This window comes from Mucor velutinosus (genome assembly GCF_035048745.1).
Source record: "Mucor velutinosus strain NIH1002 chromosome Unknown tig00000093, whole genome shotgun sequence".
Taxonomy (NCBI): domain Eukaryota; kingdom Fungi; phylum Mucoromycota; class Mucoromycetes; order Mucorales; family Mucoraceae; genus Mucor; species Mucor velutinosus.
Window position 1 is genome coordinate 3,099,742 of NW_027041907.1, and position 27,241 is coordinate 3,126,982.

General features: G+C 40.0%; 7 protein-coding genes across 7 annotated transcripts; 2 read left to right on the forward strand and 5 right to left on the reverse strand.

Moving 5' to 3' along the window:
• Positions 1-1,431: 1,431 nt before the first annotated feature.
• On the reverse strand, positions 1,432-6,588 carry MDM31_2 (Mitochondrial distribution and morphology protein 31, mitochondrial precursor; the record flags this gene model as incomplete). The annotated part of the gene is made up of 1 exon (XM_064822143.1): positions 1,432-6,588. The coding sequence occupies one exon, from the start codon at positions 6,586-6,588 to the stop codon at positions 1,432-1,434; it is 5,157 nt and encodes a 1,718-aa protein (XP_064681829.1).
• A 4,944-nt stretch (positions 6,589-11,532) lies between these two features.
• Positions 11,533-12,298, forward strand: ATC70_002774 (calmodulin; the record flags this gene model as incomplete). Its single annotated transcript, XM_064822144.1, has 6 exons — positions 11,533-11,535; positions 11,599-11,648; positions 11,709-11,811; positions 11,877-11,944; positions 12,011-12,224; positions 12,287-12,298. The coding sequence occupies 6 exons, from the start codon at positions 11,533-11,535 to the stop codon at positions 12,296-12,298; spliced, it is 450 nt and encodes a 149-aa protein (XP_064681830.1).
• A 47-nt stretch (positions 12,299-12,345) lies between these two features.
• On the reverse strand, positions 12,346-13,108 carry ATC70_002775 (uncharacterized protein; the record flags this gene model as incomplete). Its single annotated transcript, XM_064822145.1, has 5 exons — positions 12,346-12,413; positions 12,477-12,573; positions 12,626-12,746; positions 12,802-12,866; positions 12,923-13,108. The coding sequence occupies 5 exons, from the start codon at positions 13,106-13,108 to the stop codon at positions 12,346-12,348; spliced, it is 537 nt and encodes a 178-aa protein (XP_064681831.1).
• Positions 13,109-14,268: 1,160 nt separating this feature from the next.
• On the reverse strand, positions 14,269-15,555 carry ATC70_002776 (uncharacterized protein; the record flags this gene model as incomplete). The annotated part of the gene is made up of 1 exon (XM_064822146.1): positions 14,269-15,555. One exon carries the CDS (start codon positions 15,553-15,555, stop codon positions 14,269-14,271), a length of 1,287 nt encoding a protein of 428 aa, XP_064681832.1.
• Positions 15,556-19,216: 3,661 nt separating this feature from the next.
• Positions 19,217-21,186, forward strand: ATC70_002777 (uncharacterized protein; the record flags this gene model as incomplete). The annotated part of the gene is made up of 8 exons (XM_064822147.1): positions 19,217-19,371; positions 19,555-19,728; positions 19,785-19,876; positions 19,933-20,235; positions 20,293-20,538; positions 20,600-20,780; positions 20,836-20,924; positions 20,978-21,186. The coding sequence occupies 8 exons, from the start codon at positions 19,217-19,219 to the stop codon at positions 21,184-21,186; spliced, it is 1,449 nt and encodes a 482-aa protein (XP_064681833.1).
• A 95-nt stretch (positions 21,187-21,281) lies between these two features.
• Positions 21,282-24,548, reverse strand: MGS1 (DNA-dependent ATPase mgs1; the record flags this gene model as incomplete). The annotated part of the gene is made up of 7 exons (XM_064822148.1): positions 21,282-21,530; positions 21,593-22,858; positions 22,922-23,584; positions 23,649-23,856; positions 23,912-24,218; positions 24,280-24,376; positions 24,441-24,548. 7 exons carry the CDS (start codon positions 24,546-24,548, stop codon positions 21,282-21,284), a joined length of 2,898 nt encoding a protein of 965 aa, XP_064681834.1.
• A 405-nt stretch (positions 24,549-24,953) lies between these two features.
• ATC70_002779 (uncharacterized protein) lies at positions 24,954-26,237 on the reverse strand (the record flags this gene model as incomplete). The annotated part of the gene is made up of 4 exons (XM_064822149.1): positions 24,954-25,385; positions 25,438-25,815; positions 25,879-26,137; positions 26,212-26,237. The coding sequence occupies 4 exons, from the start codon at positions 26,235-26,237 to the stop codon at positions 24,954-24,956; spliced, it is 1,095 nt and encodes a 364-aa protein (XP_064681835.1).
• Positions 26,238-27,241: the final 1,004 nt, after the last annotated feature.

Here is a 27,241-nt window from a genome sequence, read left to right on the forward strand (position 1 = left end):
TTATGATCTGATGTGATCTGTCCTTGAACTGATTGTTCCTACGTATTTGGAGATCCGGTTTAGAAATGATACATCAAGTTATTCGTGCTTGAAAATAGCTATCTTTGAACAAAATTCAACCTGAAAAGAGGACGTAATAGGTTGTGTCATTAAGCGAATAACTGTTAAGTACAAATAATAATCCTTTTATTCTTTGTAGCTTATGAAAAATGTTCGATATTATAAAAACAAGAAAAGACTTATTTGAATAAGATCAGACACAAAAACTAAAGATTTATTGATAAAGACAAGAGTTATTCTATTTATACTAAGTTATGAATGCCAAAGTAGCAATTTATCTTGTACAACGCTTATCACATCTGGTGAACCTCAGTATTTAGATATCTGAGATGCACTTCAATTATCATAGCTTGTCCATGTTGTTGCACAACACAGACATATCTACCCATCAAGAATACCTTAATCTTTATAGACAGTTGTAGCCCTTCTGGCACAGCAATAATTAATTAAAGCACTGCCTAAAATACGTTGTAGAATAATGATATTGAAGCAACTTTTAAGTGGGAACTGCAGTGAAATCAGGTTTGAATAGATTTCACAAAAAAAATAAAGCAATAGTAAAATACAATAGAAATCAACTGTATTTTATTTGTGTATAAAATGAACTGAAGATCCTGGAATTGAGTAAAAAAAAGAAGAGTATTTATACATTTGCATCTGGCTTGTAGGATTAGTGATGATAGAGAGCAATAGGTGCTGCTATTGCGATATCTGGCAAATGTTGTTGATGTTTGATTTAAAGTGGTAATCAATGCAGGAGCACTGGCCATAAGGGTCGATTTGAGTAACCTTGATGGGCTTGGGTGAGCTATCGTCATAGCATAATTTAATGTAACCTTGATGGTTTAAAGTGTGATGTTTGTTATTGAAGCATGGAATCCTTTATCTGGGATATTGTGCAACTATGGCAGCAGGGCATAGTTGTCATATTTGAATATGCTTGTTATTGATTTAATTCTATTTGGATAAAGATACCATCACCTATTACGACCATCATGGGTGTGATTGAATACACTGTGATCAGGAGTGATTCATTCACACGATGTGCGATATAAGCGTGTATCTTTACTTTAGTACTTTTAAATGGGTTTTTGATGTACATTTGAGCGCTTTCATTAATAGATCCAAATAGCATGAATTTGAATGAGTGCTATTTGATGAACTTTGGTTTTCAATTAAGTTGCGTTTGGGTGGCTATTTCATTACATTGCCCCCAGCCAAACTTTTTGTGGGGAAAAAGTTGACAGAGATATGAATTTAGACGACCAAACGTGATTTGATTGGAACATGTAGAAGGAAGGAAGACATAGATATAAGCAAGAGCAGAGAAACAAGTGCCGAAGGCAGTGGAGGAAGGAAAGCTGGAAGCTACTAATGTTTGCGGCGAGTGTTTTCGCGGCTTGTGTGATCAGTGCCTGCTTTTCGCTTGTTACCAGCCTGTTTTGAGGGGCGTTTGTTTGTAGGTAGTGGTGCATGTCTTTGATGTTGCAGTTCCTTGTTGAGCTTGACCTTTTCCCAGTATTTTTTGATTGGAATGGGAGAGGAGAACAGATCAGCTGTAATGTATTCATTTTCACGTTCAGAATAACCAGCCCATTTAACTAGGTATTCGATCTCATCATCATCGCGGTAGCGATGATCGCGAATGTCCTCAACTTCAAAGATTTCGTCTTCAATGGTAGTTTCATCAATGTTGACAGGTTTGAGTTCAGAAGGAGTATATTCACGATGCATGAGAGAATTGGTTTCGTCTTTTAGAATGTAATTGCCAGCTTGGGTACGCTTGACAACGAAATATGGGCCAGCATAGAGAGGCGCGAGTTTGGATGAACGACCTTCTTCAAGGCGGACCATGACAGGAGAGTCAAAGGCTAGTTCAGGTAGGATGTATCGACGTTTATCCATACGCTTATTGTATTCCTCAGCAAGCCGTTGTGTACGCTCTTGGAGAGCAGGAAACACGATGGTATTCATGTGTTCGATACGCTGTTGGAGCTCTTGAATGGATAGTGCAGGACGTCCATTGAGGTTGAGTTTATTTGGATTGGGATTGACGTTAACTTGACGAGCAAACATGAGACTGAATGGGGTACTGGCAGTACGCTCTTTGACTTTCATGTTGAGTGCAAGTTGGACGATGGGTACGCGATCATCCCAGTTATGCGTGTCATTACCACACATTTTGCGTAGCGTATGCTCGAATTGTTTGATAGCGTTCTCAGCACTACCATTGGATTGTTTGTAGTAAGGAAGAGAATGTCGCTGCTTGATGCCAAGCGTTTTTGTGAAGTGATCCATGAGATTGGATTTAAATTCCTTGCCGTTGTCAGCTTGTTGGATGCTAACAGCAACACCATAGTCACCATAGATGGATAGTATGGCTTGAGCGATTGTAGCGCCATTTTTGTTAGGAATTGGACGAGCTATAATGTAGCGAGTACAGAGATCAATCACAACCAGCACATACACATTTCCCTTATCGGTGATCGACATAGGACCTAAGATATCCATAGCAATGTGATCAAAGGCGTCAAAGCTGACGATGCTTTTAGCAGGGTTGAAACCTCGACGAGCGACGTTGTGCTTTGCACATTCAGGACATGCTTTAAGTATTTCCTTGCAATCAGCGTAGATGGTGTTCCAATGTAAACCCAAATACGTGTGGATATGTTGAACCACAGACTCAATGCCAAAATGGCCTATTTTATGTGCATCTTTGATGATTTGAGCCCGATCTGCTTCTGGAGGAGCAATGTAATCCGTTGTAGAATTCTGGAATTCTTTGCTATTTAGTTTCACAGCAAGTACGTTGAGATTGCGGTCCTGAGAATAGACTGTGCGTTGACGGTTTACTTCAATCTTTTTGTTGGTGTCCCTTTTGATCAGAATGAGCTTATGCAGTTTTCTCATCTGTCGATCATTTTCATCTTCCAGCCATTTGTCTTCATCAATTATTGGATATACCCTTGAAAGAGCATCACAGAGAACATTTTCAATGCCTTTCACATGTGAAATTGTGAAGTGAAATTCTCCCAAGATTTCCAAGTAGCTCTGGAGCGTACTGTTTAGTGAAGTAGATGTGAACATGTAGGTCAATGCCGAATGATCGGTCAGGACCTCGATATCATTTTGACCCCACAGTAGCGATCTAAATTTGATGAATCCAAAGACAACAGCGGCACACTCTCTACGGTTTGTAGACCAGTTGCGCTCAGCTGAATTGAGAGATCTGCTAACAAATGCAATGTGCTTGATTCTACCCAGTTTATCCTTTTGATAAAGACAGGCAGCGATGCCATAGAGACTAGCATCGCATTGGAGGAACATTCTGTCGTCCAACACTGGAGCATGCAGTATTTGGTTTGAGAGCAGTATTTGCTTGATGGTATTGAACCGATCAGTATGCAATTGTGTCCAATTCTTTTTTACGTCACTGTCATTTCGAAGACTATCGATGGGCTCAGCAACCTTGGACAGCATGGGACAAAAGTTTCGCAGATGGGAAACGACACCCATAAGCGAGCGAACTTGTTTTGCAGTTTTGGGAATGGGCCATTCGTCTATGTCAGATAAACGACGCATATCAATCTTTTGTATGCCAGGTCCAACCACAAAGCCTAGTAAAAAGACTGATGTCTGGAACCATGAACATTTTTTCACATTGATGCGCAGGTTGACGGATGTCAAGCGATTAACGGCAAGATTGATAAGCTTGATGTGGCTTTTCTCACAGATACTATGCAGGACACAGTCATCTATGTAGTGTTCAATGCCACCCCATACTTTGGTTGGATCAACTTGGGAAGGATCCATGTTCTTTTCCATTTCGAATTTCAGTTCGTCGGATAAACCAGTGAATAAAATTGACATGCATTTTACGAACAGAGAGCTCATAAATTTTAGGCCAAAAGGGGCCCTACACCATCTGTAAAAAATGCCATTATGCGAGAATATAAGGGCGTTGCGAGATGCTTCATGCACACCATACGAATAGTATGCTTGGTGTAAGTCAATTTTACTTATTATGCGTGCGCTAGAAGACACTCGTTCAAAGATTTCGTGAATCTTGGGAACCGCATAATTTTCATGGTAATTGTCATCAATGGACGCATTGATGCGACGAAGATCACAACACACTCTCAATTTGGTGGGTTGATCGTTCTCATCCTTCTTTGTCACCGTAATCAGAGGTGAATGGAACACTGATGAGGGTTTGCAGCGTTCAACAATCTTATTTTGAAGCCATTCTTTGATTTGTTTGTCAATCTCGGCATGCGAGTTGATGGATAATGGATACTGGCGAATGAAGCAATCCTTGGGATTGGATATAGGAACATGCACTACACTTTCAGGCATGGAACATACTGCGTCAGCAGGGATGTTCTTGTTGGCATTCAGAGATTGTTCGATCTGTTGTAGAAGGATTTGACGTTTCTGAGAAGTACCATAATCAGCATTTTCTGGATTATAGACGTTTTCAGTGTCATAGTTTATATTCTTGAATTGAGCAATTTCGTTTTCGGTGTCAGGAAAGCAATGAGCTACTCCACTAAGATAGATGTTGAGGCGAGGCAAGATGTCGACTCCTAGGAGTACATCAAACTCTTCAGCCATGGAATCATTGAAGTCAATGATTTCAAAGGAATGTTCAAATGTGATTCCATTCATATAAGTTACTTTGATGGGTTCGGTGCTTCCAATGCGTTCAGCTTTAGATGCACTACCATCTTTGTTCATGCTCAAAAAGGTTAAATAACCACCCAATGCTTTGATATTTTTGATGGTAGAGAATTTTTTATTCAAAACGGATTTGTTAATGATGCTAACATCTGAACCAGGATCCACCTTTCCGATGATTCTAATGTTATTGAGAAGCAATGGTGTTATTAAATTGAAAGTGTTTTTGTTTGATGTGGAAGACTTACATTCTTTGTCTTCCATAGCCTCGCGGAAGAGGTCACTTTCGCTGGACCCGGAGTCCTTTTGCTTTCCTTTGCCATTACGGGAATGACGCTTTTGTTTCTGACTACTGGAGCCAGTCGTATAGGGTCGATGACCACTATTTTCTCTTCTCACGCTCAACACCTTGAACGAACCCTTCATAGCTTGGTACTCAGGGCAAGAGTGACCGTGGAACCAAGTTTTGCCACACCACTTGCAGAAAGTGTTTCCGCTGGCCTTCTTGGGTACGTTTGCCTTTTCAACTGCACGTCTTGATGAAGAACCACCTTTGTTCAGACGACAGTCCTTCTCGTGATGTCTGGCCTGAGAGCCTCCATGGTTTGAGCAGTAGTAACGAGGAGCAGAAGAAGAAGCAGCAGCAGAGGAAGAGAATCCAGATGAACCGGATGAGGATGACGAAGCGCGAGAACCACCATGTCGCTTTGCGTTGACAAACGAAACAGGACACTTTTGACTGTTGAGGACGTTCATGGCACAGGTGACAATCTGACTGGCGGTGAAGTTAGAACACCCAGGGAAGTGAACACCGAGAACAGCGTTGATTTGGATCTGCCATTCATTGGGGAAGCCGAGCAAGAATGTATCGCCAAGAGTGGTATCTTCAGATGAGTAGCCTGCCTCCATCATAGCCCGAGCGAAACGGTTGTAGTACTCCTCCGTAGTTTCACCATGTCTCATAGTAGCCGTTTGTACCTCCCGGCGAGCATCTAGACGCAGAGCAGCATTACTGAATTTTGATGTGAACTTTTCCTTGGCGGCAACCCATGTTTCAGCATTCAGTAATTCTTGATTTAACCAAAGATCCAAGTCATAAGGTATCGTGAGAGGGATATACCGGCGCCAGACATCCTCGATTGCCTTTCCGGAAGACGAAATTACCTTCTCAAAGGAGCGCAGAAAATGGTGAATCGAATCATAGGAGATTTCATTGGGAAAGTACTTGGTGGCATGCGAACGAAGTTGGAATTTAGGTAGGTCTTGCTTGGACAATGAGATGCCCTCATTGTCGCCAGTGAGTGATGCGGTGACATTAGATTCGGATAGCTTGGCTGAGTGTTTGACAGTGGAGATCAGACGATTCAGGTCCTCAATCTTGGATCGCATATCTTCAATATGCTTTTGACCGTGCTCATTGTTCATATCAGTTCCCTCGACCATGTCCAGCAACAGACGTACAAACGAATCCCGACGCCAGACCAATTTCTTGATGGAATTCAACGTGCTAGAACCAGCAGCAGAGGAGGATGCATTACCTGATGAACATGATGTCGACGCAGACAAATGAGAAGTAACTTGAGATGAGGATTCACCACCATCATTGGGAGCATGGTTAGCCAAAGCAGGAACAGGAGAGGATCGAAATGGCATAGCATCCATCATGGCAATATCCTCTTGATGGTTTGAAGGTTGAAGTTGTTGTCCGACATCAGTACCTTGATCCAAGTGGATGGCCTGGACTTGCTGCCTAGTGTGCTCAATGGTATCGTCACCAGGTTGACGTTGAGCAGGAGAACCTTGAGCAGAGGGGACAGAAGGAGAGCCAGAGTTGTTGGTATTGTCAGACATTGTGATAAGGTTTGTTTAATAAAATATAGTTTGAATATTGTAAAAAATGCAGTGAAATCAGGTTTAAATAGATTTCACAAAAAAAATAAAGCAAAGGTAAAATACAATAGAAATCAACTGTATTTTATTTTGTGTATAAAATGAACTGAAGATCCTGGAATTGAGTAAAAAAAAGAAGAGTATTTATACATTTGCATCTGGCTTGTAGGATTAGTGATGATAGAGAGCAATAGGTGCTGCTATTGCGATATCTGGCAAATGTTGTTGATGTTTGATTTAAAGTGGTAGTCAATGCAGGAGCACTGGCCATAAGGGTCGATTTGAGTAACCTTGATGGGCTTGGGTGAGCTATCGTCATAGCATGATTTAATGTAACCTTGATGGTTTAAAGTGTGATGTTTGTTATTGAAGCATGGAATCCTTTATCTGGGATATTGTGCAACTATGGCAGCAGGGCATAGTTGTCATATTTGAATATGCTTGTTATTGATTTAATTCTATTTGGATAAAGATACCATCACCTATTACGACCATCATGGGTGTGATTGAATACACTGTGATCAGGAGTGATTCATTCACACGATGTGCGATATAAGCGTGTATCTTTACTTTAGTACTTTTAAATGGGTTTTTGATGTACACTTGAGCGCTTTCATTAATAGATCCAAATAGCATGAATTTGAATGAGTGCTATTTGATGAACTTTGGTTTTCAATTAAGTTGCGTTTGGGTGGCTATTTCATTACACACTGTAATCGAACTTTTCAAAAAGTAAGATCAGAGCTTTGGAATTGAAATAAAAGCGTTTATTACTTAGAGATTGAGTTTAATACAATGCCGAGCATCTGGGCTATTAGACAGAAGTATGATTTACTTACTATTTTGGCAACGTAGCCTACTTCCCCTTCGTTTTAGGTCGAATTCTGTTCAAATCCGACCAGTTTCAAGCATGTAAAACTCATGCTACAAAGCCATGTGGATGCTTGGAATAGCACCGAAAGACTCTCCTTTGATACGCCTTATTTACTGATGCTTTATCTCAAATTTTTTTTGGGTCATCGCAAATTCATGAAAATCCTCATTTTTACACGAGTATTAGCAAGGGAGAATTCCTGAAAATTAAACGATCGCGTTTTTCACCCCTAAAATGAAGGTTTTTTCTATGGTACATAATAGATCAAATTGATCGTAATGATAAAATGCAACATCAGAAACTACTATTTTGAGACTTTTATATGCTAACTTTTGATATTTTTGCAGAAATCTTGTTTTCATATTTTTGCAAATTGCTCAATATTTTCGGTCAGAAAGCTGAATGTAATCAACATCATTCGATGCGCCTTCATTGACTCTTTATAAATGCATTAGAAAGTAAAGTATTACAACGACAGTTTTCATAATCAAATTTAGCAAAAACGTTTAAAGAATGTGAGATCAAGTCAAATTTGAACACGAAAATACTCACTGCACAATTTCAAATTAAAGTGCAGCAGTTACGGCTGAAACCACGGCAGAAGGCTGAGAGCAAATCTACTGGCCGTGACGTCGAGTAGGGCGTTCTCTCATTTTACATGCACTCGTTTTTTTTTATCCCTTTTGCAAAACGCGTTTAGTATCAAACCATATTGGTTTTGGAACCCTTTTGGTTGAAAATAACACTCTAGCTTCTGATAACACGGTCATGTACTGTTAAAAGTGCTTGACACTGCTTCTTTCAAGTAGGATATAGTAGGTACCATTCGATAACGAGAACTGGAAGACGTAGAACTAGTACTAGTTGAATTTATTTATCAGGTTTCGATAATTTTTTTGCCTGTTTGACGTCGATGCTGCTGTCCTTACTTCTCTGATATCCCTGTTGTCTGCTTCATCATTGGTCATTATGACTGGTAGATGCTTCTTTAGCGTTTATCTGGTTTCTGGCATCGTTCGTTTTCCGGTTTTTCTACCGTGCTGATATTGCTGCTGGTATTTGCTGATGGTCTTTCTGATAGTCTTGCTGGTGGTATTGCTGTTGGTCTTGCTAATGGTGTTGCTAATGGTCTTGCTGCTGCTGTTAGTCTGGTCTTTTCTGGTCTGCTATCTGTAATGTATGCTCGTTTTCTCGTCTATCTCTGGTGATTGCATATCCTCTGGCGTACCTGTGGTGGTGATAATAAGTGGTAAGTAATTTCTTTGGTCTTTGTCTGCTCTCTGCTGATGGCGCTCGTTCTTTAGGTTTTCTATGGCGCTGGTGTTGCTGCTGCTGCTGCTGCTTATATGGTCTTTCCCGGTCTACTATATTTGGTGCATGCTCGTTCTCTGGTCTGTCTCCGGTGTTTGCCTATAATACTCTTTTGGCCAATTTGTGGCTGTGGTAAGTGGTAAGTATCTTCTTTCTTTTGGTCGCAATGATATATAACTTCTTTGAACGCTTATATTTTTGCTTCCTTTTTCGTGATAACGCATTCATGATGTCTGCGTTGTTGCGCTTTTTTCTTCTTTTTTCTTTTGTTGGTAGTGTTTCCTCTGTAGCTTTACATGAAACAATATTAGTCATTATGTTGTATCGCAAACTTATAATACCACTGTTGCTTTTGCAGTTGTGCGTATTTGTGCCATATTGCTTTACATCCGACTATTACTACCATGCGCGTTGCTCATGTATGCATTTTTCTTGCAACAGCAACGAGTTTTCTTTAAACATCTTTGATGTTGTATTTGTTATGCTTTTCTTCGACTTGCTTCGTGTGAGCATTTCTTTTTCTTTTTTTTTACCTATATACTACTATACTCTTATAGTATTATGTTCTTTCTTTCTTTTATTATTATTATGTTTCTTTGAAGCATACCTTTTTTACGTTGTGTGGATGTGCCTATCCCTGAAGCTCAACAAGACTTTATCCGACACCAGGAGGTAGATAGGCCGCCTCCACTTGGTCATCGCTACTTACTTTAGTGATGATTGAGGGTCTCAATGCCAGTATTTAAAGCTAGGTGGTGTAAGTAAGGCATGCTCTAGCACCTGGGGGAAATTTGATGATAGCAACAGCTATATTGCTATATATATATATATAGCGGAGCTTAAAATTTTGCCTCACATCAAAACCGGGGGAAACCCTCGCAAAATTTTTTTTAGGTCAGCGGAGTTTTTGAGCGACTTGATTGGCTGAGAGGTTGAAGCAGCGAAGGTCAATAACTAGTTGATTTCCTATTAATTTGTCATTTATGATAGTTTTGTGTTTGTAATAAAAAGGGTATCCAAATAAATATAACTTAAATCCGTTTATATTCAGAAGTAGGATGTTCTTATCAGGAGGATTATATGCCTACTTGAGCGGTTCCTAAACATATGAACGGTGTAATGAAATAGCCACCCAAACGCAACTTGATTGAAAGCCGAAATTCACCAAATAGCACTCATTCAAATTCATGCTATTTGGATCTATTAGTAAAAGCGCTCAAGTGTACATCAACAACCATTTAAACATACTAAAGTAAAGATACACGCTTATATCGCACATCGTGTGAATGAATCACTCCTGATCACAGTGTATTCAATCACACCCATGATGGTCGTAATAAGAGATGTTATCTTTATCCATATAAAATCAAATCAATAACAAGCATATTCAAATATGACAACTATGCCCTGCTGCCATAGTTGCACAGTATCCCAGATAAAGGGTTCCACGCTTCAATAACAAACATCACACCTTAAACTGTCAAGGTTACGTTAAAGCATGCTATGACGATAGCTCATCCAAGCCCATCAAGGATACTCAAATCGACCCTTATGGCCAGTACTTTTGCATTGATTACCACTTTAAATCAAACATCAACAACATTTGCCAGATATCGCAATAGCAGAACCTATTGCTCTCTATCATCACTAATCCTACAAGCTAGTTGCAAATGTATAAATACTCTTCTTTTTTTTTTACTCAATTCCAGGATCTTCAATTCATTTTATACACAAATAAAATACAATTGATTTCTATTGTATTTTACTATTGCTTTATTTTTTTTTGTGAAATCTATTCAAACCTGATTTCACTGCAAAGTGGTTACCTTATGTTTACATTTTGAAAGCGGAGTAGTTGTAGATATAGCCTTTTCAAGGCTTGATATACAACTGTCAATAACGTTGATTGATAATTACTTCATATAGCTGTAGACTCAACAAGAATTTTTCCATGATTGATGATATATATCCTATCCATTTTTTGAAAAGTGTACTGAAATAGCGTTGGCTCTGCCACGATAAATATAGCAAATCTGCTTGGCCGCCCATCACAACCATCGGCGGATATACTTCTCCAGCACTTGTATAATAATGAGGGCGCATTAGGTAATTATTCTCGCGTTTGAAAGCTAGTCGAACAAGCTTGGGTGTAAAGCAATGCAAAGCTATTAAACTTAAGTCTGTTACTGAGCGAGATGCAGCAGTTTGTGTTCTGAAAGGTACATGCATATACAAATTTCACATAAAGCATCCTGCTGGCATGACTTCAGTGCGTGTTTCAATCATGGCCTTGACTTAAACAATAAGAAATCAGGTATTCGGTAAACTAATAAAGCCAGAGCATTTGATTTTTCTTATGTAGAGTCTCTTGTTCGTTCAAGCATGATGGACTTTGTATAAAGCGTCTTCACATCAATATCAGAGTCGGTACTCCACTGACGATTGAGACTCCTCTTTTCAAAAAGTTCCTGTAAATCAAGTTGATTCAGGAACAAAATTATTTCCTGTATAGGTATGCAGCAGTAAACACAAGATGGGCTTACATACAAGCTTGATGTACTTTACAAAAGGTATCTTATTCATCAAATTTGTACTACATTTAGTCACGCGAAATCAGGACAACAAAAAAAAAGTACAGTGCCTTGCACAAATATCAAATTTTTTTCCTTTCTTCTTTCTTTTCTTTTTTCTTTCTTCTTCTTAAAAACCTTTTTTTTAATATGGTAAGTGGGTTTCTTCTTTTATTAGCGTTTGATCCAAAAACTAAGGACATTTTAAACATGTAGGCCGATCAACTTACAGAAGAGCAAATCACTGAATTCCGCGAAGCATTCAAGTAAGTCACTTTCTCCATTATTTGAAGAGATATCACGTAAAATATTCATTGTTTATCAAGTCTTTTCGATAAAGATGGCGATGGTTCTATTACTACAAAGGAGCTTGGTACTGTTATGCGTTCCTTGAATTTGAACCCTACCGAGGCTGAACTCCAAGACATGGTAAGAGGATGGGTCTGTTGGTTCCTTTTGAAATGCACGAAACCAACTCACACGTTTTGCTATAGATCAACGAAGTCGACAGTGACGGTAATGGCCATATCGACTTTCCTGAGTTCTTGTCCATGTTGGCTAGGTAATTAACACCATATTAACAAGGGAGAAAGTGGAATTTGTATAAACGGCTTTTGTCAAATTTTAGAAAGATGAAGGACACTGACTCCCAAGAAGAGATTGAAGAAGCTTTCAAGGTCTTTGATAAGGATGGCAATGGATACATCTCTGCTGCAGAGTTACGTCATGTAATGACTTCTCTTGGCGAGAAGATGAGTGAAGAAGAAGTCGATGAGATGATCCGTGAAGCTGATGTTGATGGTGATGGTCAAATTAATTATCAAGAATTTGTCAAGATGATGGTATGTAATAAGTAATAGGCACATGTAACACTTTATTTCATACAAATTTCGTCTCTTTACAGATGTCCAAATAAATACTGTGGGCCCCTCTTTCTTTTTGTTCAATAAATAAAGAAATCGTTTATGCACTAGTCAAATTGTAAGAACTGACATATTCTGCTCGGTATTTGTTATCACTGGCGACAGGACCTGTAAAGAAAAGCGAGTGAGTGTTAGAGCTGCAAATGGCTTGCAAGTATCTAGGTAACATACGGTTAAGAGGTGTCCACTTGGGTTCCTCCTTGAATAATCTCATGGCTTTGATATAGTTGTTTTCGTCAGTGGTGAATCTATGGTAGATGCCAGCAGGCTGTTGCAAAGCGTGAGTCAAGTGTAAATGAAGGATTAGGTGCACTACTTACCAAAATGATCATATCTCCTTTGTCCATGTAAATACGGATCCAAACATCTCCTTGATCGCGAACATCGAAATATCCAGAACCATCCAAAATATAACGAATCTCTTCATCTTCATGGAGATGCCTATTCAAGCTGATATTAGAAATACGCCATTTATTGATTGCGAGCAAAAACTCACTCGGCAAAGAATGATTTGACTTTCTCCTCGTAAATGGGGCCCATTGCATCAGGGGATACGACGATCTAATTAACAAATATGAGATGAAACCTTAAACAGTTTGCTAAATGCGTATACTCACAGTATCTCTGTTCTTGTAACTTCTTTCTTTGGCAACTTGGTCGATCTTGTCAAGGGCATCCTCCCCATCAAAACGCCAGTACAACACACCAACCTTTTCCAGGTCTGCTTGGGTCTTTTCGATGCCCAAATCATGAGGAGCACGTTGGTCCGCAGGGTCTTGATTATCGTAAACGTAGGCTCTCATAATAGTAATGTAGGGGGATATTTTTCTAATAGAAAGATGGAATAGAGGAAAAGAGCTGTGGAGGATGGGCTTAGCTACAGCAAACAATGTGGTTGTTTTCCTAAAGGACCCCGCACTATGAGTTTATACAAAGCCAGAGGCTCCATCTTTATATCATATGATTGGGTGGATATTGCACCAAATGAAACCAAGATGGGCAATCATCACGTCCATCAAAAGACCTTATTACATTGTACGGACAATGTAATCGTCTGTTAAAAACGACTGGTGCAAAATGCTACTATAACTGTCGAGAAGAATAGCAGTAATAGTAGCGTGCCATCTCATTGCTCCTTGGGGATCAATTTGCCAGAGAAATATATCTTTACTGCCAGTGCCAATCAATTCTTGCGTAACCTAGTCGAGCTCATATTGTCTTGCCTTCAAATCTTGCTCACCATGACATATTTTAAACCTTTTTATAGTTTTACACCGAATCCAAATCAAAACATTATCTTTGTTGTCCCAGTTGACATCCTCAGGCTTTGAATCAACTGTGCCGATCGTTTTTCCATTCAGCCTCTTGGTAATGCACGTTTTTCAATTTGCTTCTATCTTTAATGTGTATTGACCACTTGGAGACACTGCGTTTTCCAACTCTCTGTTTTCCAATGTACATTGATTGGCATCATCATAAAAGTAATGTATGTTGTTCATTGCATCGCTACATGTAGTTGATATGCTTAATATCAGTTGGTGTATTACTGTTGCTGGCAGAAATATCTTCAGGGTATATGGCTGACGAGTCAAGTAGCAATTTGATTCCAGTCTGAAGCTTTTCAACGATGGTAGGGGTTTTGGATATTTCTGGGAAAATTGCTGGACATACAATCGAGCCTCTGATAGCAATTTCGTTTGTGGTTGATTCTTTTCGATCACTACCAATCTGCGATGAAGAAGACGGTATGTTTGGTAATACAATGCCATGTGTGCTTATGCTGGTACTTTTCGAGAAGAGAAGTGTATTGAAAACATCCCAATACTTGCCATTGCACTCTTTGGTGAGAAACTGCTTGATGTCGCTCTTGTTGTAAAAGTCGAAATAATAGGGTTTAGCTTTGGGGGTCTTTGATTCGAAATTGTCAATAGCTGATGATACTTTGTTTTAGCAAGGCTATCGTCTATATCCACACTCGTAGGAGTATATAGTTGGCCATATGTTTCATAATAGCATTCCTTAATGCCTCTGTGTTTCCAGTAATCTCAATGAAGCTTAATCTAGTGCTTGATTTACGGATAGTTACTGCTGGCATACGCATGTCTTCATTTGTGGGTGGACTGAAATCGTGAGACCTGTCAGCAGGAGTATATATGTCGAATAAAAATATTCGTAACCGTCTTTCGTGAGATTCTGTTCTTTGCAGTATATCCAGGCACTTGTCCATGAGATATTTGATGTTTACTTCGTTGAACTCGAAGCTAATAGCGAATGCTTTCACAGATGTGCACAGTTGAGCCAATTCGGTCCAGTGTTCCTCTTGTTCTGCTACTTCCTTCGCTTTGTACGTCAGTGACAGGATTTTCAAACTGTCCAGAGTTTTGAATTTGGATATCAAATAGCCAAGGGATGAATCATCAATTCTGAAGGATGAGATTTCTAGGCACTTGATTGATTGATTTGATTGAATGACCTCCTTTCGCCATCCATTCAACTCTAGCTTGCTGATTGTCAGTTTCTGTAACGTCTTTAAGCGATCGTCAATGGCCTGATCCAATGTCTGATAGCTGGGAGGATTGCCATTGGTGATCATCAGATTCTCCAACGATGAAAACGAATTCAACCTTTCAATGATGTGCCCATAGCTGCGTTTTTCGCTTACTGTAGACGTTGTGTCTTGGTTTTCTGCTAAACTAACCTTGAGAGTTTTCAAGGTTTTCCTCAACTTTACTGCAAGTAGCGAATACAGAACTAGATCCATGTTGGTGCGATACAAGTAATTAGTGATAGCTTCGAGGTTTTCCAGCTTCATATCTTCTAGCAAAAGCCAGGACCACACAAGCTTTTCAGCTGTTTTTCCGCCAACTAACAAATGATTGATATAAATACATTGGGTAAAGACTGATGCAACGCAATTTGAACAGTTGACAGTTGAGTCAATATCATTTGCAACAGATACTCTCTTGACCAAGGCTGCCAGATCAGGATTGTAGCTGGTAATGGTGCATGTAAATTGTTGAAGGTTTCTTCCCAAGTGGATCTGTTCATATATGGTCTTTTGAGCAGCTCTTGCCCACCCCTTACACACAAGTTGACATTGCTTCATATCCTTCATATCCTTCATATTGGACAAATATTTCTGCGCTATTAGTCTGTGAATAGTTTCAAGTTTTCCATTGTGAACGTATCCAAACATGTTGAGAAGAATTTCAAACGGAAGTTTATCCCAATCTTTGCTGCTGCTTGCCATGATGAAAAACGAGTTGAAAGAGGTCGTGTAAAAGAGAAAACGAAGGGCATAAATTTGAATTGAATGGCTGCTGGGCATGAATACTCAAATAAATTTATGGTTTGATGTGTACAATGTTTTTGTGATCTCGGATCCATTTCAAATCATTTTTACTATAGCCATGTTGCTAGAAAGCACTTCCTCCATAGAGTCTTCTTTTTCAATAGCAAATTATTCAAGTTTCTTGAGCTTGATCCATATCAGAAAATCATCTTATGATTCGTCATTACTATATCATGCGGGAGCTGTTCAAAGGTTCGGCGCAACACCTTCGTAGAAAGTTTATCCCAAGACCTTACTGACATACTTTTGCGATTGTTGTAATGATCTAACAGAAAGCAATGAAGCGTTGATATAAAGCAAACTCCATGAATTCACGACTAACTGTTGGGGGTAAATACCAGTAATGTCAAAAGTTGATGATACATGTGCAGCATTAGCATTGCCTAACATAGTAGCATAACTACTGCACTGATTTAAAAATTTTCAATAAAGCCATCGCCGCTTGCAGAGCATTCTCTTGGATCATCCATCATATAGTTATTCAACACTCTAAATTTGAGCCAGATCAAGAATTCCTCGCGTTCCTCTAGATCAAACAGTTGCTGGATTTCGTGTTTCAATCGCTCTACTGCCTTGTCTTTTCGTAATGCGTGTTCTTGCCTCTATTTCAACCTTGAGTAAGAAAGCCCCAGTGGCAAACATAGCCCGAGATAGGGCCACATTATCCCCTCTTACTCCTCAGTGAAGTACGAAATACATTAAAATTTAGATACATTTGGGCAATGATTTCTCATGTTAGAAGTCGTTTTAGATCGTCAGAATAGCACCAAACAGTTGCTCTCATCTGGCAGTTACTTTCTGACACCTTTGCTCAACTTTTAGGGGATCAAAAAAACATGGCCAAAATTTGACCAAAAAGCATAAGGCACCCCTTGGCTTTCATCGAAAATCAAACAATTGCATTTTTCACCTCGAAATTGAAGACTTTTACTATGGTATATCTTGAATCAAAATGTTTCTATCGATCTAACGTAACCCCTGAAATCATCTTTGTAAGACCTTGACATGAAAAAGCTCGACTTTTTGGCCAGAAACCTCATTTCATATTTTCGTAAATTGCTCATTAAGTTTACTCAAAACATCTATTTTACTTTGCACCACTGGATGCGCCTTGAAAATCACTCCAAGGAAGCTTAAAGAAGCATGGGGTTATCATCATATTATACATAGTTGAATCTTGCGAAATAGGTCGAATCGAGTCTCAAAAAATTGAAAAATTAGCAAATCTTGAAAAATTTGACAAGCGGAAATTGAATCAATTTTGGCTGCATGCTGATAGCCTGCCTAGAGACCATCCACACCTTCTAAGCTAATAAGGAAGGGATTGTGGATTGAAAAGTGCTATCGCATAGCCTTACTAATGTATTTGCGTTTTGTGCGCCTTATCATATTGGCGTGTAATTTAATCGTAGCAAAATAGGCATCCAAATCTGAAGCTTATTTTGAAACGCAACATAGCCACTCTTTCAGAATGACACCTGGAGTGAACACTTTAGTAGAGGTACTAAAGAGTTTCACCGTCTATTGCAAAGTGAAATCCTTTATTAAAGCAGTTCATATCTATCCTTGGCCCTCTCAGTTACCATAAACTCTCTCAGTTCTAGACACTTGATCCAGATCAAAGGGTTGTCTTGTGTTCCATTGACTGTAACACCTCTTTTTTTAGATCGTTTTGATTCATTCCCTTTTCTCTATATGACCTGTGTGTCTGACCTTGCCTAAATCTTTACTGTAAATCGACGTTCTGAAGCAAACGTTTCAAAAAACTGAGCATACGCTTCATTGAAAGACTGTTTGTTGCATACGATGTGATGCTGTAATTACCAAACCCAACCTGTGTATTCTAGTTGATGGTAGGAATACTTTCATAGTGTAGGCTTCATCCATATAAATATCGCACATAGTAATCAAAATGTGTTCAATTCTACCAGCCGTGATGATAGTCCAGGAAAAATGTCTTCAACAAGTGCCGCTTTCTCGAACTCCAGTTGTAGCTTGCTTGAATTTTGATTGAGTGTCTCGGTGGATAGCGTGAACGAATCCCAAAGCACCATGTCTGTAAACACCAATTTTACGTAGTCTTTTTGGTCAAAATGATGTATTACTTTGGCGAATATATCCATACACATTCGATTTGAGTGATTTTGGAAATTCACTTTTATTGGATCCATGTCGTCGCCCTGTGCATCGCTTGTGTATTAAGTGATACGTAGCAAAACTTGAGGGAATCTATTGATACTAGAAGCCATAACATGAGCGAGCTGGAGAAGAGCGTTACTGATGCTCATCGAAGTAGGCCGCTCATCATTTTTGTCATTAAACGACACCAACTTCAAGAGGTTTCAGGCTTCGTATCACGGGTTGGTGTATCTTTGCAGGTGGAGATGGTGCGCATTGTCTACAGGCTTGAGCGATGTTGCTGTAAAGGAGAGCAATAGCTTTAGATATGCTACCATTCTGTTGATTTGAATTCAGAGAATGAAATCTTTGCTCGCCAGTTGATTATTTACAGCAGAATGTTTGATGGCATCTGTATTTCTCCTCTAACTCATTGGTTCTATGATAATAAATTGGTTTTACTGTAATGAAATAGGGTCTATTTTGAGGTCAGTTGATAGCCTTATGTAAGCAATCTGCTTATAAAAGATGTGGAACCTTAGAGCATGACTAGATCAATATGAAATTCAAGATCTAGAGCTAGTAATCATTGTGTGTGTGTGTGTGTGATTTTTTCCAATGAAAAGTGTGCTATGAGATGCGCCTAAATGTCACCATGTTATTGTTACTTATGCATATAATTCTCATCACGAAAATGGTGCATATACCATCTTCTCCAATCCCAACAGCCGTTTCGTTCGAGTCATTACACAATGATACCGTCTAGAGTGGTTCACACGCCTTCACGGATTAATCAGTCTTGCCGTGGCGACCCTGGATCAGAGAGTGTTTTTTGAACTTTATTGTCACATTGTAAGACTTGAACGATAACGACATTTGAGATAAAATTCACAGACGACTGAATACAAGATTTGATGGATCGAATCATTGGTTTGGGACGACCCTGTGCAATGTGAACTCGTTTCTAGCCGAAGATTTCCTGTTTGATGTGGGGAAATTAAACCGAGAAAAGGAAATAATACCACATTTAGGATATTATAGTTTGATTCAAACTTCAGTGACACTTTGGGACAGATCAGTGCATTTCTATATCAAATGTTTCAAGTTATAGTAGATTTCACAAGGCAACATCAATTTACGTGATATAGATCAACAAAATACATCCAGCATCTACTACCCAAAGAGCCTTACTCATACCCAAAACGAATACGCGATGCTGATAAGATCTGAAGCAGTGGTGGGAAGAACGGGAGATTGATGAAAAAGAAAAAAAGTTCGCCCGGGAACGGACTTGCAGTAGAGTGACTAAGGTATTAATTTATGCATTGAAACAGTAGCTAAATCGATAAAGGGGTTAAGATTTCTGCATATAAATAGGCCATGAATTACTCTACTATGCCTATTTTTTCTTCAATCTTTGGCTGGATATTTATTTTGAATCATGACAGAAATCACACAAAAGACTGTTTCAAACAAAAGCGAGTCGATTGCTGAGGTGGTGCCTGCTGATGTTGCCATGAAAGAAGAGACATCCATTGAACAATTGGAGAATCTATCCTACAAGGAAGACAATAGGCTCAACAAGAGACTTGTCAAGTATGTATATAGCCACCTTTCTTTGAAATTGAAGCACTTCTCTTACACGTTGAGTATACAGAAAATTGGACAGGAGATTACTGCCATTGTTATGTGTACTGTATCTTTTAAGTTACATTGACAGGCAAGTAGACATGAATACAGCCTTGATCTCTTTATTCAAATGATTCACACTGCCTATAGATCCAACATTGGTAACGCAAAACTAGGTGGTCTCGAAGAAGATTTGCACATGTCAAAATCAGAATACCAATGGTCTCTGTCCATCTTTTACTTCTCCTATGTTATCTTTGATCTCCCCTCCAACATTATCATGAGACGCTGGCGTCCATCACATTGGCTTGGTATTCTGATGTTGTATGTATTCTATATGATATCTTGTGCTTGCTCATTGGCTCATACATTTCTTATAGCTGTTGGGGCGCTGTAGCAACTGCCATGGCTGCAAGTACAAGCTTTGCAGGTCTTGCCATCTGTCGATTTCTGTTAGGTTTATTCGAAGCTGGTAAAAAGACCCTCTTATGTGCTTCTCATTGCTGTTACTCACCTAGATTATTGCAGGCTTCTTCCCTGGTGTCATTTATTTCATGTCTCTCTGGTATACTCGCAAAGAATATGGTCGTCGCATTGGTTTCTTTTGGTCTTTTTCTAGTTTGGCAGGCGCATTTGGTGGTTTGATTGCTTTTGGTATCAGTCAAATCAAGAACGATGCCTTGGCTACATGGCAATGGCTTTTCATTATCGAAGGTGTTCCCTCCATTTTGCTGGCAGTCGTGTCTGCTTGGTACCTCCCCAATAAGCCAGAAACAGCTAGATTTTTGACTGAGGAAGAAAGAGAACATGCCGTCAACAGATTAGCAAATGGTATGCAACGTCAACTCATGCGTTTTATCCAATACTAAATTTTCTACTATGAAATAGATGCTGGCGCTTCTAATGATCACTCTTGGTCATGGGCTCAAGTTGTTTCCGTGTTTACAGATTGGAAAACGTATATCTACATGTGCATCTACATCTTGGGCACAGTTGCCTTACAAGGCGTTACTCTCTTCCTGCCTTCCATTGTAGCGAATATGGGTACATGGTCTAAACCTGTAGCTCAAGCATTGACAGTACCACCCTACTTTTTGGCATTCTTGGCAACGGTGGCCATCAGTTGGAGTTCAGGTATATAGCCAATCCATTGACTAAATATTGCTAGAGTGGCTCATGATTTACGTTATTATAGATAAATACTTTGAAAGAGCTTATCACATGGTTGGATTAAACTCGATTGCTCTACTTGGGTTCTTGCTGTTGATGTTCCTCTCTTCAGATAATGTAGCTGGAAACTACATTGCAGCTTGTTTAGTCACCATTTCAGTCTATGGAAACGTTGCTGTCAAGGTAGCATGGTTCAATAACAATTAGTAAGTTGAACCTTCCTTTTTTTATACGCAACATGTATTAATGCATTGATTGTAGCGGTGGCCTCACTCGTCGTGCTGTTGCATCAGCTGCTATTGTTAGTTTTGGTACAATTGGTGGTGCCATTGGTGGACAAATTTACTATGGTAAGGTTTGAGCATTTCTGTTGCAAAGGCAACACTACTAATTCAAAGTGTAGACCCCCCTCATTATTTTGCGGGTAATACCATTGCATTCAGTTGTATGGCTGGCCAAACCGTCCTGGTGATTCTTTTACGTATCTTGCTCGCTCGTGAAAACAAGAGAAGAAGCAGACTTTCAGAAGAACAAAGAGAGCTTGAGATTCATAAGTATGGTGGTATGGATCTTGTAGGCGATCGTCATTACAGTTTCAAATATGTCTTGTAAAATCAACCGTGTGCGTTAATAAATCCATTCGGTTACAATCATTATAAAATGAGTTTATTAGAGTATATTATGGTACACAAAAATCATTGTAGTATTTAGATATCTCCAAGATCTAATTCATCATACTTGGGCCCTTGAAAGTCAGTGCGAGCAGATTGCTCTTTGCGAGTTTGCAAGTGCAAAAGAGTGGCACGGAAATGACGACGGACATAGTCAGAGACAAGGCCTTCATGCTCGACCAGAGAAGAAGAGTTGGAGGTAGGAGGGTGTTGATCAGGATTGTCCATGTTGCTCAAGTTGGTGTTGATGAGGTCGATCAAACCGTTCAAATACTTGACAGTAACCTAAACAAAATGTTAGAATCATGAGTAATGCTTATATAGAATCCCATTCTATTCTCACTTACAGCCTCATTGCCCTTTTCAAAGTAGTAAATGTAACGATTCAAAATCTCAACAAATAGCTCGACGTTGGTAACAGGATCCATGCAGCTATCAGCAATCTTCAATGCCTTTTGAAGACATTCAAGAGCACGCTTGCCATCTCTGAATAAGGTAGCTTTTTCTCCTTCAGGAAGATCAGACTCGGTGATGCCACGCTCAGTAGCCCACCAGAGATGAGAAGAGAGGTAGACGCCGCGACATTGGTCAGGCTTCTTCAAGAGTTTACTGCTATGCAAAGCGGCCTTGGTGATCAATGTATCATAGTTATCTACAGAGAACACACGCGTTTGTTGCAGAGCGCCAATGATGCAAGTAATGGCTTGGAACTGAGCACGGGATTCCGAGATGGATTCTTCATAAATAGTGAAAGCCTCCACAAAGAATTCATAGGCGATTTCCTCAAACCCACATTCATCCGCACTTTGGCCCGCCAACAGGAACAAATGAAGACAGTTGTCAGCTACTTCGCACTTGTGATACAATGCAGAAATCACTTGATGAATGAAACGGAACAGTGCAGATGTCTTCTTTTCCCAGATTTCATCTTGCTCTTCTTGGAACTTGTAGCGTCTAGCCAATTTGACAGCAGAGACAATGAGTGGAGGGAATGTGTATCGAATGCGATCGCCACCGTCACCAAACTGCTTTCTAGCAGCAGATAACAGCAAGAACTGTGTATCTTCACTTTCAGATTGGAACAGATGGACCATTCTAGCGAGCAAGCCTTGCTTTTCAATGTACTCTTCTTGCTCCAAACTCAATTCTGCGTGCTTTTGACGCCCACCACCATACGTAGGTTGAGGTGCTGCTGTCACAGGGGCGTCCTTTTGATCACGCAACAACACATCGCACAATTCAAGCACACCGTGCACATCCTCTGGTATATCAATGATGGTAGCATTCCTCAAGATGCTATTGACGACAGTGTAGGCAGCTTGTTGACGTGTGGGGTAAGGTTGAAGAGCCAATAAGGGCTGGTAGTTGGCTAATGCTAACAAGTACAATGCGGAGCTGTAGTGTTGGATAGGAGCCAAGAGCAATCCCAAGAGATTGGCTTCGGTGGCCTTGGAATGAAGATCAGGAGAATCAGAAAACTCGAGTACCTTGTCCTTGGCATAAGCAAGAATTTGATCCACATAGTCAATCTTTTCGGGGTAGCACGATAGAGACAAGTTGATTAATGATACCAGCAAGGCAGTCAAATCTTGAATGGAGAGGTCAGGGCGAGCCTGCACATTTATGAGCGTGAGTTAGATCATCAGGTTTATGCAGTGTACGTGTGGGTTGCTTACCTTGACAAGCTCTACAATTTGACCCCAAAAGACAACAAAGAGTTCAACATCTTCAGGGATACCGCGCACCTTCTTGACAGTATCCTCCTCTTCTGCTTGGACCAAATCACCGGTTTCGACAGTCTTTTCCTCCTTGAGCTCTGTCTCGTCGGCCTTGGCATCTTCAGCCTCCACGTTGTCTGCTACTTCCTGCTCGCCGCCCAAAGGCGTATCATCAATAGCTTCTTCATCTTTGGAGGGCACTTGCTGTTCCTCCTCCTCTACTGCTGCTACGTCTGCTTCTACCTCTTCTGCCTTTTGCTCAGCTTCCTGCTCCTCCTCTTCTTCTTCTTCTTCCTCCTCCTCGGGCTGAAGACCTTGCAATTTTCTCTTTCTCTCTTGAGCAATACGGCGAATATTCTCCTCTCTTTGCTTTTTGGCATCGTTAGGTTCTTCTCCTTCAGCTTCACGAGCAGCAAAGGCAGCTAAACGGTCAATCAATGAAATAATGATTTGCTTGACATTGACTTTAGGATGCAATTGAGCAGTGGCGGAAAGGAAGGGTTGCAATGTACGAAGATGGAAATCGTCGGGAAAGACTTGAGTGATGACTTCCATGAGATATTCTTGAGCGATTACATCACGACAGCTAACAACTTGATCCAAGATGCCGGGAAGAATGTCCTATAATGAACGTAAATTGGTATCTTTCTAAGCTATTTCTCGCCCTCCAAAGCGACTACACTACCTTTTGATAAATCTTGAGGTCAACACCATCCAACTGACTCAAACGCACCAAGTTTGTGCCCACCAAGATACGCAACTCTTTGCGCTCTGCTTCACGCTTCTCGCGATCACGGGAATGACCTTGATGCTGTAATCTAACCCACAGCTTGTTCATTTCGGTAAAGTTGGTCAGGATAAAGTTGATGGATTCAAACACATTGCCTTCAGGTCTGTTGCCGTTATGAGCACACACACAACTTTTTGTATTAAAGCAAAATAACTTACCCAGAGCCTTCACCCACGGGTAAATGATCACGGGTCATGCTACTAAGATAATATCTCAAAAACAGGCCACGAATAGGGTGCTGAACACCTCTTGTCATTTCCATCATATCGCGCATAATTTCACGAACAGGAGCATCGGGCATACTCATATATGCAGCACCTACAGTAATCATCAAATAGAGACGAGGCACGATATTGCCTGCATATTGAACTAGTTCGTACAAGTCGGCTAAATGATGACGGCCAGCAGTGTGTGCTTCCGTCAAGAAGGCGGTTAAATGGCGCATGGCATCAAAGATGGACATGTCTACATGATGCGCATTGTGTTAGTTTCCCAGCACGAAAACCTACAGCGCATGCGCACTCACAGAGCTCATAATAGTTCTTGGGTGTCAACGCAGATGTTCTCAGTTCAGCGAGCATGTTGGAACAGTGCTTCAAGCCATCCATGAGCTTGTTGTTTTCCTACAAGAGCAAGTATAACCCTATTGATAAGCTGTCTCTCGTCGTTTCTCGGGTTGCCACTTACCAAACACTTTTTCATCAAATGAGCTTGTACTTTAACCACGTTTAGAACTTCATCTAAAAGTTTGGCTTGGTCCTCGATGGGAACAGGGCTCATCATAGAGGCACTCATAGCTTGTTTTAGTTGTAAAGAATGGAAAAAAGAAAAAGAACTCGTAATTTACGAAACTCGAGTTACATTTCCTCCACACATTCAGCTACATCATCCCATCTCGCACATCATTGGTGACTGGATTTGTTGCTACATGAATGCTGAGTGGAATGAATGCTATGTCAGATGTATGCTTTCTTGAGTCGTAACCCTTCTTCCTGCTTCAAGAATGAGAGTGTGTTCAATTGCAGAAGTATTCATGCCATTGAAAAAGCGTACATGTAAGTTGCTATAAGCAATCTCAGAGAGACAAATGCGCATTTAATGAAAAGCATGTCTAAACACTGCTTTCCAATTCACACATAATACATATCCAAAAATTATGCTTTCTTTATTTTCAACACGACTGATAAAACTGTAAGAATCCTATTTCTTTTCATCCTTCTTCTTCTTTTCCAAATCCTCCAAAGCCTTTTGAATACGCTCATCATTCTTATCAACACCAGGTAAAGAACCTAAAACTGCCGACATCATTTCATCATCGTCATTTGCATTTCCTCCATCGTTCATGGACATTTGCAGTGCTCTTTGAAGTGCATCATCCTCATTTAAATCTTCCATAGTCTCGTCTTCCTCTTGAGTATGAGCACTAGAGCCAGCAGCATCGTTCATGGACATTGCTAAAGCAGCTTGGAGCTCAGCATCCTCATCCGTCTCATCGTGTTGTTGTTGATGTTGTTGTGGTGTATCTATTGCCATGGCTGAAGAAGAGGATTCTCCTTCCTTTGTGCTGGTTCCATTCTTTGCTGCCTCTGCTTCTTGGCGTGCTTTTTCTTCTTCGAGTGAAATACGTAAGGCCTACATTCTCGGTTAGATCTGTAGATATACACACATAGACGATCCATCTTACCAAAGCAAGCTCGGGATCAAGACTGGGATCGATACCAAACTCGAAATCACCACCACTACTGGCGCCAAAGTTACCAGCGCCACCGTCTTCACCTGCGATAATAGGAGTAGAGATGAGCATATCGCTCAAAAGATGAGGTCCTGGAGGAATAGTGACGAGATGGCTGTTATCGCTGTTGTTGACATTGTTGATAAAGGCTTCCAATCGAGAGGTATTTTCAGCTTCTTCACCAAAATTGATGATATCGACTGCGACATTGTTCTTTTTGAGCTTCTTGGCGAGTTTGACCAATGCCTTTTCATCGCTCTCAAGAGGACTACCCACAAATACAATGATTCTTTGACGTTGGTTTCTGTTTTGTCTATGTTTCAAAGCAAGCTATACAAGTAAAAATACCAATTAACACATCTATTCCCATCTTTTCCTTTATGTGTACGTTACCGATGCAATCTGCACGCTGGTCAAAAAGTTAGGTTGACCACCTGCTTTGACGGCGTGCAAGGCAGTCAGAATCTTACCGACATCAGTGGATAATGTAACAAGAACCTCAGGTCCCTTTCCAGCTGCTGTCATGAGTCCAACCGTATTCTCGGGATTCGACTGTGTCTTTGAGGAAAAGATGAGGTTGACGGCTTCGTTCTGTGCAACTAATCGAGTAGGAGAGTAATCGCCATTACGCATCCATTCGGAATTGTCGACGCTATGAAAACATGATTTTTTGTCTTAGTACATGCGTAGTCAACCTGTGTTTCTACGTTATCTTTAAATATTTACACAATCATTGAGGCTTCCATAACCATTTTGTAGAGAAAAACTTGTTGATGTATAAAATGTGTTGCAAAAGAAAGATGATGAAGGTACTGGATTTACGCGTATGCTTTTTGATCACTTTCAAGTTACGCATTCTTTAAATGCGTCATCAACATGTCCCAATCGTCACAGGTGAGTGGTTGCTTGGTTACTCCAAATCAGTTTAAGTTAATGCAAGCGTTAACGACTAGAGCCTGCTAGTGTCGTGATTCAGTAATTCGAGAGCATATAACAAGATAGATATATGAGACATCTCTACATCAAATATTCATAGAGTTTACGGTTTATTCGTTGATTCCTTTTGCAGAAACGTGAAAGACATATTATAGCAAGCATGCCCCATCTTTATGATCGCATCAGCCATTGGATCTTGCTATTATAAGCTGAAATCTCAAATTTAGACTCTTCATTATTAGTGAGACCCTATCAAAGCCCACTGGTAACTGTGGATCTGACTCTTTTCGAGTAGTATGTACCCATATTAATACGAAAAGTTTGTATAAGGATAGACAGCATACTTGTACTTGTTCTCATCACTCGAGCGTATGCAAAATCCAGTGAAAATTGGGTGCATTTGAGCAGTGATTTCTCGTGCTAGAAGCCGTTTTAGATTGCCAGAATAGCACCAAACAGTTGCTCTCATCTGGCTGCTACTTTCTGACACCTTTGCTCAACTATTTGGGGACCAAAGAAACATGGCCAAAAATCGACCAAAAAGCATGAAGTACCCCTTATGGTTTTCATTGAAAATCAAACAATCGCATTTTTCACCTTGATAACGAAGACTTTTACTATGGTATATCTTGAATTAAAATGTTTCTATCGATCGAATGTAACTCCTGAAACCATCTTTGTGGGACTTTGATATGGAACATCTCGACTTTTCGGCCAAAAACCTCTTTTCATATTTTCATAAATTGTTTGATAAGTTTATTCAAAACATCTATCCTATTGGGTACCATTGAATGCGCCTCAAAAAACACTCCAAGAAAGT